This window comes from Callorhinchus milii, unplaced genomic scaffold (assembly GCF_018977255.1).
Source record: "Callorhinchus milii isolate IMCB2004 unplaced genomic scaffold, IMCB_Cmil_1.0 Scaffold5, whole genome shotgun sequence".
NCBI lineage: Eukaryota > Metazoa > Chordata > Chondrichthyes > Chimaeriformes > Callorhinchidae > Callorhinchus > Callorhinchus milii.
In genome coordinates, this window is record NW_024704746.1 from 25,075,589 (window position 1) to 25,088,050 (window position 12,462).

Below are 12,462 nucleotides of genomic sequence, written 5' to 3' on the forward strand. Positions count from 1 at the left end.
AACAACAACAACTTGCATTTATATAGCGCCCTTGACGCAAGGTATTGTCCCGGAGCTATACCACCTCAAGCTGATCACTTAGCCAACTTAACATAACATAATTGATACTTGATTTGGATGTTAAGAACCTAAGAAAGGATGGGGTGGGAAACAAGCCTGTTCCTCTCACAGAACACCAACATTTGGTGATGAGGCCCAATCAGATTGTAAATTTAACCCCAAGTGACTCCCACCAACAGATTAATAAGCTAAGACGCTACCAAGCGTGAAGGGTGCTATATAAATATAAGTTGGTGTTGTAAGATATCTGACCATAAAATAAATACTTTATATAGTTCCCATAAAACATGAAACAATATTCTTCCATGTGTATTATATATTTAACAATAATCAAGACGCACCTAGCTTATCCATACAAAATAAAAGTTAAAAAGCTCCGTGCAACATGTGTATGTCTGGAAACTGCATCTGCTTTAAGTTGTATCATTTCATTCACTATTGAGATGTTTCTGATTGTTCTCTCATACAATTTATAACTTTGTATGTACAATCTGTGGCTTGCATGTGAGATTCTCTCTGGGTTCAGAAACATGTGTTGAAAGTTGATCAGAATCTGGTCTAGGATTGCATCACATCATATGTTGTGGCTAATCTACATTCACAGTTTAATCAGGTCCATCACCTGGTTCACTAACTGTGTAGCTTCTGCCTTAGCTAATTGACATTCTTGGTAGGAAATTTAATGTGAAAGCACAATATAAATGTAAATTATTGTTATTATCTCGAAATTCTTTTAGATCAGGATTTCAGAACAAGGGTTGAGTTTTACCTTGTACTATATTGTGGAAGCTCACAGCGTGTATGAGCTCATCAACCCAGATACACTACCTTGGGGCTGATTTAAGATCATGAGGAGATACCTGGTTTGGGAGTTGGGAGGAAGGGAGGGCTATTGAATTCAGTAAGATCACCATACAGTAAACTAAACTCATTTACCTGTTACTTTCAATTGAGATTTTGATTAAAAAAAATTAGAAATTAAAAACCTGACAAAATTTTTCACTGGCTATTTTCTTCTAGGACAGAGTAACCTTTCGTAGAATCATTCAAAAAAACAATGCTAAGAAGCGGAAAATGTACGAAGCATTTATTCAGTCTCTACCACTTCTAAAATCTCTAGAAGTAAGTATAATACATTTTTCATTTCTGGCAGTTCATCATTTACAAATAATTGTTTTAGCAGATAATTCACTGTACTGCTAAATTTCAGAAATAATACAGTATTCTGGTGTAAATCTCATTTATTCATTTTGTAATTTGTATATAGAGTGTATACATAACCACAACGCAACTTTTTAAAAAATAATTTGAAAAATAATAACGTGCAGCCATTATTTTAAATTAGTATTCCTTTTGATACAACTAATAACAACAGCAACAACATTTATATAGCACCTTTCACGTCAGGAGGACGTCCCAAGGTATTAATAATGTATGCACACACAGATTTAATGGAAAATGTAGAAGATTAATGGACACAATCTCAAAGGATGCTGTAATTGAGAAACCTTCTAGGTCCATGTCTTTGGCCTTGGCTTATACGTCCAACGTTACCCCATGAAGGAAGCTATATAAATGCAAGTTGTTGTTGTTGTTTGTCCACTTCTCCAAATTCCAAATCTTGTTTATAAACTTGTGTAAATTTCTATGACCAACACGCTGCATTTTTTTTTGGTGTCTGATACGTGCGGAAACCCATCTCCAAACCAAGCTGAGAATTCCATGCATCCCACCTCCACATGGAAATAGATACATTGTTGGAATGCAATCTATACTCTGCCCTAACCCTAAATCCATTTGTTTCTCAAGTTATCAGAACGAATGAAAGTAGTTGATGTATTTGAAACCAAAATGTACAAAGATGGGGAACGCATCATTTCTCAGGTATTATAACTTCATTGTGTTTTTTCCTTCTTCTTGTTCTCATTAGCAAATATCCAAACCATGCACCACTTGCATTCCTTAAGGTTATTGACTGTTTTTAAATTATTTGCTGGTTAATTATGGTAACAAGATTGAATTCGGGATTTTTGTAATGTTTGATAGGATATATCACTCTGTACAGTATTTATAGTACTTCCCTAGAATTGAGAAACCATTCACAAAAACTCTTATTGATATAGGATATAAGCTTTGTGAAGCTCCAATAAAATGAACTAATCATTGGGACATTCTCAATGTAATACCTGATGGACACAAGACTGCCTATAATTCAACGTTTTAAGTATCATATTGGTTCAGCAGGGATTATTTTGTTGCATAAATTACTGTTAGTCTAGTTTCACACACAACCAGTGGAACTCCCTCCAAACCAGCGAATTATTATTTTGTGCTAAGTTTCTAAATAGCAAGATAAAGTTCATAATAAATTATTAATTTTGTACTCTTTCTAATATTAACTTACCTCTGTATTGATGCAAGTGTTAGATTTAACAGGATTTTCCATCCTTCTTCAGGGAGACCAAGCTGATTGTTTTTATATCGTAGAGTCGGGAGAAGTCCGGATCACCTTGAAGAGCAAGGTAACTGTACAAAAACTCCGGCTGTTCCCAAAGTTTTAAATAAAGAAGTAATTTTAAAAAATCCTACACTATATGACACTCATCCCAATTGAATTCTTTGCCAATGGGCACTACTCAGATTTAATTTACTTCTCACCCACAAAATATACAGTCAATTCATTTTATAGTATATGCTGTGAAGCACTTAGAAGAGTCTCAAAGTCATGCTAAGACATTATATCAAATGCAAAGGTTATTATTATTTATATTATTATTTTGAATTATTTGCCAAGTAGTCTCTTAATCTATGAAGAGCAAAACAACTGCATAGAAATGTACAACCATGACGTTCTTCAACTATCTGTTTAATTTCCTTTTAAAACAATTTATTTTAACTCAAATTCAACAGTGTTTGTGGCAGAGAATAACACATTCTAATCATGAAAGAAAAAAAATCTATGTCTTTGTCATAATATGATCCCTTTCATTGCTGACCACGGGAAATATTCTCTCACAATTGGCTAATGTGTGAAAACTACATGTTTACTAGATTTACTCCTGGAAGTGATTTTAAATAGCTTATAGAGCACTAGCTGTACCCATTGCAGCTTTGTTTGCAACCAAAGGATCCAATATGGAATGTAGGTTGACAGACAGACAATCAGTTCATCTTTATCTATACTCAGCTGGGAGGACTCCAGTGGGAGGGCTCAAGTGGGAGGATTCTAGTGGGAGGGCTCCAGTGGGAGAGCTCCAGTGGGAGGATTCCAGTGGGAGGACTCAATGGCCACCAAGTGCAACTGCAGCTACAAACACAAAACTGTAAATAATTCATGAACGATAGGAAATACCTGAAAACAAATATGCCCATGTCACTCCAAGTTGCAAGACCTTTCCGATGAGGTATACATCATGTTTCTACATCAATCGGTTATTGAGATCCTTCTTGAAGCGCAGACAGCCATTGTTTTATTAGAGTATATATAATATTTAATATATACACAGATAAAAGATAGATAAACAGCAGTATAAATGCTATTAAGTTATTGCTAGGTGGGCTCTGCAAGGAATAAATTCAAAAATCTTTACAGATACATGATATACATGTGCCAATTGGCAAAGGTATTAAAATTGCAAATATTTACAAAATATAAATAAGGTGGATTGGGAATAATAATAATAATAATAATCCTTGCATTTGATATAGTGCTTTTCACATCTTCTCGACGTCTCAAAGCTAGTCACAGAATACTTTGTGGGTGAAACGCGGCAGCCAATTGCGCACAGCAGTGTCCCACAAACAGTCGTGGATTGAAAATGACCGATTTATTATTGTTTTTGTTTTTTGGAGGGATTATTATCAGGCGTGTGGAGTAAGGAAACTTGCCGAAGGTTTCGCCCTGCCTGGAATTGAACTCGGGTCTTTCACTTGCAAAGCAAGTGCTCTAACCTCTGAGCTGCAGGACTCTATGTATGTGTGTGTGTCTATGTATGTGTGTGTCTCTATGTTTGTATGTGTGTGTGTGTCTATGTGTATCTGTAGGTATGTGTCTGAGCTACACGCCCTCCATGTCATAATCAACACCAATAACTATCAAGTTACCTCAGAAAAAGAAGCCGCTGTCGACGTCCATTCGTCGTCGTCGATGTCGAAGAATGAGGTTATGCAAAGTAATTCAAACATCAATGTTTGATGTGCACATCAGTGTACAATGTTAGACAATTGGACAAGATCTTCCTGCCGAAGCTTTGCTGGCCTCAGCCTCACTGTTCAGAGCTCTCTGTGGACCTCACATGCTTTCTTCCCTATAAGAGATGAAGTGAAAATTGGAAATAATAAATAAGACTATGCTTGTGGTAGTGCCAAAGATTAATCTAGAAGACAATCAGTAACCTCATGATTTTGTTTTAAAAAGGGCATCAATAAAAGTTCAAGAACATTGACAACCTTAGAGGGTTGTCCTGAAATAAAAACTAATAGATCATTGGTCATCAAACAAATCCCTAATGTACAATTTCTAGAACATTATTGGCAACTCCAGTAAAGTATTGTCGAATTATGTTCACCAAAGTTATGTAAAGGACTTGGAGAAGGTGATGTTGGAAAAAGCGAAAAGGGAATTAAATCTGTTCTCATTGAAAGAGTATTAGAAAGGGAAAACCAGATACAAATCTTCCCAAAACAAAAGTACATTTTGTACAAGGATCAAGTCATCACTTAGGCTAACATCACCGACGGACCATTCACTTGCATTATATGACTGGAGACTTGACATTTCAATTCAGTGAAACAAGATCTTAAGGCTTCCATTGATTAGCCCTTAAAATAAATTTTAAAGTAATTTTATTGTGAATGTTCTTTAAAATTGATTTAAGAAACTATTTTTAGTCTGAAACTGATATGTTCAGAATTATTTCCCTTTGTTTCCCTCAACATAGACACAACGTTATATGGATGAGAATGGAATAGAAATAGCTCGCTGTACAAGAGGACAATATTTTGGAGAACTTGCTTTGGTAACAAATAAACCGCGTGCAGCTTCCGCACATGCTGTAGGAAAGGTGAAATGTTTAGGTAAATATTCCAGTTTCAAAATGTATGTTGAAAGTCTACTAGATTGTGAACAATGGCTTTCAATGTGGTATAGTTTTGCCCATAAATATTCTGTGAAGCGCTTCGAGACGTCTCAAGAGCTCTGAGAAGTTACCCTGGGTGGAGGACGCTATATAAGTGCAAGTTGTTGTTGTCTCGAGGACTTGATGAGTCGATAGATCAAATGCAAGGATCATTATCATAGTATACTGTATTTATTTTTTAAGTAGAAATGGTTTCACAGGATATGAATTTCTAGAATGTATTTCAATCAAATTTCAATAGTTTTCAGTAATAGGACTCATTGTGCCAGACTCGGCAATTATTGTCCTCTGTTGCTACAAGTCTCAGCCTGGCCGAATTGGTCATTCTCACGTTCTTCAATCAGAAGGTTGTGGGTTTAAATATTGCTACCTTAAGTTCAGGTTCTAAGTTGACACTCCAGTGTAGTGCTGAGGGAACAATGCATTGTTTTTTGGATAAGATGTTAAACCAAGATCTACCTGTTCAGGTGGAGGTTAAAGATCCAATTGCACTTTGATAAAAAGAAAAGGGAGTTTTCCTGGTGTCCTGGCCAACATTCCAGATATAATTGGTCTTAAACTTCATGGCTGTTTGTGGGATACTGCTGTGAGGGAACTTAGTTTGCTTGCAAAATACAGTCACTACACTTTACACTGTGAAGTGCTTTTGAGGCATCCTCCTGATGTGAAAGATGAATTATCAAATACAAGAATTATTATATTACAAAGTTAAAGCTTAGTTAACTTTTTATACAGCTACTTTTCAATAAACACGATTTATAAGTGTAACAATTGTGCCTAACCTAGTTAAGTAAGCAGTAGAGTAAAATGTCTTGAAACAGGTATAGTAAATTAAATATTTTCCTCACCTGTAGCTTATTCCAAATGCCTTGTATACATGTATTTAAGTAGAATCTGACTCTTTGGTAATGTGTGCCCACTCAGCCCTTCACAAGACTCAGATCATTGCAATTATTTTATTCCTCCTACACTGTCCCACAACATTAATGTGTCATGGGGAAGAGCAAGCGAGCCATTGATATAGCTAGGCATCTGACAATTAGGTTTGGGGTGAGGGTTGGGGTGGGTGGTTGGGGTTGGTGTGGAACTCAGGGTGGGGGTGGGGGTGTGAGAGTTGGGGTTAGGGCCTTTAACTTGTAATTTGGTCTATAACTTTTCTCTCTTTGTTCCAGTTATGGATGTCCAAGCTTTTGAGCGATTGCTTGGTCCTTGTATGGAAATTATGAAGAGAAACATTGCAAATTATGAAGAGCAGCTTGTGGCCCTTTTTGGAACTAATATGGATCTCACTGACCCAAGTGTGTGAACAGGAGGGTAGACTTTGTGAACATTCACTGTTAAAACTGACTTCACCATTGTGGTTTTTCCACTGAAAAGTACATTTGAATTATGTAGATGCTAAGCATTCTTTGTGGCTATTCTGTTCACTTTTTTTTTAACCTTTTTTATTTTTTAGCTGATACCATTGCAGCTGAGTAATAAGCAGAATTTAGCCTTTATGTACCAGCTTTCAGAAAAAATAAGTAATTGAGTGATGAAAAACATTTAAGTATCTGACTAAACTGAACTGTGATCTATCAATATACTGCAATTATTTGTTCAAAATAGACTGTACAGCAAAATCCTACAACTGGATCCAGAAAAGCATCTGGATCTTTTACATTGACAATGTTAAACATGCACAGTGATGGTTACATCAACATCCTGCCAGATAGACACATGCGTCATGTGGCCATTGGGTATGGAAAACTGCATCTGTGCCATTCTATAAGTTTGAAGTTTCATATTTGTTTTAGGAACATTTTCTAAAGTCAGATTTTTTTTAAGACTCTCTCAATGGACATATGCAGAATGAAAATAAGGTTTTAAAACAGTGCTCCTTGAAATATTTCACCAAAGTATGTGTATAGTGCAGTTTATGACATAATTTGTTCCAAAGTTTCTTTTCATTATAGACAGGCCTAACTTACTAAATATAATCTCAAGCGCCAATTTAATACTTTCTCGGTGTGAGACACTTCAGCTATGAACAGGATCTTATCCTAAATGTCATTCACGACTGTGATCAGACTGAGCTCCGGGCTGCTACCCTGTGTGAAGGGCGCTATACAAATGCAAGTTGTTGTTGCTGAGCGGAAGCGTAATGCTGAGACTCAAATCTGAATTGAAGAGCAATCAACGAAAATCTTTACCGTCTTGAAATGCAAATTATTCTGTGTAAATTTTGAAGCTGCATCAAGTATTGAAATAAAACTATTCACCATAATACAGATTAAAATGGATACGTGTAGTATTACATCATCTTTTTTTTACATTTAGGCTCATTTTCTGCTTATTCCCTGCACATGCCAGCCTCAAAATTCACCATAAAATGTCAAAGGAAAATGTAGATGGTGCTGAAAACTGCACTCTGAGGCTATCACAGTTTTCAGTATTATACTGCAGCAGTGGAATTAGATTGCTTTTAAAAATGCAAAACTAGGGCTTTACCATTTTTTTCCTCAACTCTCACTGGGTAATCTTAGAATTATGCATCTGAACAAAACAAAGACTTATATAGGGCAAATTTATATATTTTTAGAATTTTTGTTTAATCTGTTCATACTGTATTCAATGTTACGTTTTTTTCTGTTACAAAGTGGATAATTTATCATTGGTATCCGTCGCAGCAAATAATTGTTAAAACCCCTTTTGACACTGAAGTCTGGAATAGGATGTTTCCTCTTGTGAAGATGTTGGCACTGTCATTGCAGAGTGAGAACCACAAAAGTGCAGCCAACTTGTTCCAATCCACAATCATGGATAATAGTAACTGAAACGTGGATCAGTAGCTATGAGTATGGGAAGCTATCTCCAGTTGGCATTGTTGAGTTTCTACATAATAACGTTATTGCCATCTTAGATTTCATTTTGATGTGAATAGCATCAGTTTAAAGGGTGGCTCTGATTAGGAGATGGGGGATGGATGTGGGATCAGTTGGTGATAATCAGCAAGTACTGGCACTAGATATTGTCTGTAATGGCTTGAAGCTGCTCAGTAGATGCTGGGCTAAAATGTGCGAATAAATATTTCAAGAATTCATGTTGCTTTTATGTAAGACTGTTTGTGACATTATAATTGTGAAAGTATGACTCCATTAGTGATTTGGGATTTGATGGTCTGAATGTATTTATAATCAATGTTAATGTTTGAATGGAAAGCAATTCAGAAGTTCAGCAGTATTATGAAAAGATGCAATGAACACAAGGCATATGTGGGCATGACTATCGGAAAAATGTAAAGAGAAATGGTACTGGTTGGTTTACAGGTAAAGCTTGTGCGGTGAGAATGAATGAGTAAGTCTTTGTGGCAGGAAAGAAAAAACACTTCACAGGCTCTATATAGTGCAAGGCAGATCACATGAGTGACATTCGCATGGTCATGACAATGTCTTAAAAGCAAATTGTACCTAGGATTTTCCCTGAGAAAATGTTACTACAAGTGACATATGAAGGATGCTGGGAATGAAGAATCCAAATCTTCCATTGTGTCACATCAAGGATCTCTGGTTAGATAAAGCACCAAAATATTTAGACTAAATCTCCATTTGCTGTCTCAATGTTGTGCCCTAAATTCAACCTCTGAACATTTCCCCCCTAGTGCTCCCGCACAACGCCCCCACCATCCTGTGCTTATCACTATCAATGTTTCTACATCCCACATCTGTCTATTGTTATTGTCAATTATTATTATTGTTGTCAGATGTTGCAGTTAAGATTTACGCCCAGTTGCTCAAACCTGTGTCACATTGAACCTTTAGCAGAAAGGATTTACAAACTATTTGCTTTGGATTGATATTATCCCAGGTTAGACAAGTAAAAGAACAATGTGCCATCTGGGCTCCAGTTAAAATGTTGACTTTGAGAATGAACAATCATTGTTTAAAAAAATATCAAAATTGCTTTGACATTTTGCTACAAAATGGGGTGGGGAGGGAAAGGTGAGCTGTTACAGTCTGAAGTGGCTGAAATTGCTATTGAGGCCAGAGGGCTGAAGGGTCCCTAGCAGATAAGATGTTGATCCTCAAGCTTTCGCTGTGGATCACTGGAACAGCGTAGGAGACCATGGATGGAGAGGTCAGACTGTGAATGGGAGTGTGAGTTGAAATGGCAGGAGACTAGAAGATCAGGGTTGACCTTGCGTACCGAACGGAGGTGTTCTGCAAATTGGTCACCCAATCTGCGCTTAATGAGCGCTGAATGATGATGATGGTTTTGCTGCTTTTTCAGTCTAAGGATTAACAGAAACGTTTCACAAACATCGATATAGGTTTTGCGTTGTACACAGGAAGTAGCTACGCTAACGCTCTCCAATCAGTGGCCACATGTGGCCATTTTGCTTAACAGATATGACCACTTCCACATTGATGAATGGCCTTGTGAGATTGCAATGGATCTTCTGTCACCTTATCATGTCAGAACATCTAAAACGCTGGTCTAGACGTGGGACACTGGGTGGGACGGGGCTGATCTGTGCAGAACTGAGAACAGAATGGATGTGGGCGAGGCCCATAATATGGGAGGTTTTGCATTAGACTGTGAATGGCCTTTTCATGCATTCTTATATTCTTAAAATGGCCTGAACCTATCTCTCAAATGATTTTACCAAATACTAAGTGTGTTTCTCTTCCACGAATCTTGGTTCTTGGCATGCATATATTCTCATCCAGATAAATACAATTCTTTATAAAGTTGCTTTACAAATACTTAGTTAAAATCTCAAAAGAATCATGTTTTTTGAACTTTTTTTAACATCACCTTGTCATCTTAATCAACTTTCTTCATTTTATGGAATTATTCACCACGCTTGTTTATTATCTTCCTCTTCATTTTATCGCTCAATTACACCCAAATGTAATAGGCACCATATCAAACATGCCTGGAGGAAAGCAGTGACAACAGCAAATGTTTTGTACTTTTGGTACTCAAAGTGGAGCATTGCATGGGTCTGAATGACTTAAATATTCAATAATAGAAGAGTTCATTTACGTTAATGTAAAACCAGTCCAGTTATTTGTCAACTGTTTAAACTTTTTATTTAAGTTCTCACCAGGTGAATATATCTGTGGAGTCCTGTAGCTCAGTGGTTAGAGCACTCGCTTTGCAAGTGAGAGATCTGAGTTCAATTCCAGGCAGAGGGCGAAACCTTGGGCAAGTTTCCTTACTCCACACACCTAATAATAATCCCTCCAAAACAAAACAATAATAAATTGGTGATTTTCAATCTACAACTGTTTGTGGGACACTGCTGTGCACAATTGGCTGCCGCATTTCGCCCATAAATATACAGGCAATTCACTTTATTCTGTGAAGCGCTTTGAGATGTCGGGAAGACATGAAAAGCGCTATATCAAATGCAAGGATTATTATTATTATATATTTGTGGCCACTGTGAATAAAAGATGGTTATTTCTAATTGTCTTTAAATACCAATCTGACACGAACACTGTGCTATTGCTGGGCTGTTATTAATGTGCTGGACACAATATGTAGTTTTATTGATAATTAAATTTCACTTCACATTCCTTGTAGGAATTGTATAAATCTACATTTATAGTAAAATAGCATTTTGTTTGTATTGTATTATATTAACTTATTAAATCTTCAATCTTTTTTAATTTTGTAGCAAAATATTTAATCTACAAATCTATTCCATTAATAGAATCAAGCTGTGTAAATTTAATAACATTTGCTCCTTCATTTAACTGTTTTCACCGGCAATTTATTTTAAAAAGTGAAGAATACAAAGGAAATAGAAGTTTTCACTAATCATGTGGTAGAATGTTCACTTACGTTATTTTGTTTTAAAATCGTATCAAGAATATTTAGTAATTTGTTTTCTGCGTTTTGTAGTGAAATTCATCTACAGCTACATACTTCCAGGTTTATAGATCTAGTTTCCACATTTTATGTTAGATACACTATTGCTTTAAACTTTCAATTGAAAAAGTGCTGAAACCCGATGCTTTGTGCTATATTTGAAAGTATTACTATGTGTGACTATTTTCTAGAGGGAATTATGTATAAAACGATCTATACTGTGAAAGGACTAGCAAAATACAGTATCTTGCAAATCTGAAATTCTCCACGGTTTCCTTTTCTGTGGACTTGCCCTTCAGTGTTGGTTGAGGAATACTGTATATTAGAAAACAGTAACAGATCTTTTTGACATTTTACGAGTCCTACTTCGCTCTTCTCTTTACTGCTACAGGAAACTGTTCAATTAAAAATCTGACCAATTGTTAATGTCTATTCTGATTTCTGTATGTTTTATTCACAATATTGTAGTATTTTTATTGAAAGTTACAGATTTGATTGATATTACGACGCTGGTCTTCTATGATACTTCAGTATTTTAGCTTATAATTAAAATTTACTTCAAATAAATAACTTTTATAAATTGACCAAGTTTCAACATGTTTAGCTTTATTTCAGTGTACTACTGCAATGTTTAGTTAATGCACAATTTTCTCATCTTACTAATTAAGCCTTGTGAAACTGGCATTGGGAACATGGGAACCTTGGAACAGGACATTCAGCCCTTGAGCCTGTTCCACCATTCTATTAGATCATAGCTGATCTCCAACTCCATTTACCCACCTTTGCCCCATATCCCTTGATATCAAGCAATAACAGTGGTTTAGTTTCGTTGCATAGATTATTTCAAGTGACACAATCCCATCTAAATGACTTGGGAAAAGTTGCAATGTAAATGAGGTCTATAAAAACAGGGAGGCCATTTGGCCAATCAAGCCTACTCCACCGGTTGAAGATCATGATAGATTTTTTATCTAATTTTCCCCAACCTTTCTTTGTTGTCTGTCTCCTGTTTAAATATCTATTTGATTCTAGAGGAACATTTCCATTTACAATATGGACTGGAATTAATGGAGGCCAAGAACAACAGCACAAAGAGCAAGGAGGGGGAAAGATTCCTAAAATGCATACAGGACAACTTTCTTGATCAGTACGTTTCCATCCCAACAAGGAAGGGAGCAGTGCTAGATCTAGTTCTGGGAAATGAAGTAGGGCAAGTGGAGCAAGTTTCAGTGGGAGAGCATCTGGGCAATAGTGATCATAACATCATTAGATTCAGAGTACATATGGAAAGAGACAAGGAACCATCTAAGGTGAAGATACTCAACTAGAAGAGGGCACATTTCAGTGAGTTCAAAAGGGTCCTAGCCAAGATGGACTGGAAAGAAGGATTGGCAGGTAAAACAAC

At 36.3% G+C, this 12,462-nt stretch overlaps 1 protein-coding gene across 1 annotated transcript in view; it reads left to right on the forward strand.

Annotated features, from left to right (window-relative positions):
- The window catches only part of LOC103189351 (cAMP-dependent protein kinase type II-beta regulatory subunit), a 47,624-nt gene extending 41,021 nt beyond the window's left edge, over nucleotides 1-6,603 (forward strand). Inside the window, exons 7-11 of the mRNA XM_007909706.1 lie at nucleotides 1,081-1,182; nucleotides 1,870-1,944; nucleotides 2,517-2,582; nucleotides 5,001-5,136; nucleotides 6,371-6,603. Of these exons, the coding sequence (XP_007907897.1) occupies nucleotides 1,081-1,182; nucleotides 1,870-1,944; nucleotides 2,517-2,582; nucleotides 5,001-5,136; nucleotides 6,371-6,504 (513 nt within the window). The 3' untranslated portion in view covers nucleotides 6,505-6,603. The remainder of the gene's footprint in view (nucleotides 1-1,080; nucleotides 1,183-1,869; nucleotides 1,945-2,516; nucleotides 2,583-5,000; nucleotides 5,137-6,370) is intronic.
- The last annotated feature ends 5,859 nt before the right edge of the window (nucleotides 6,604-12,462 follow it).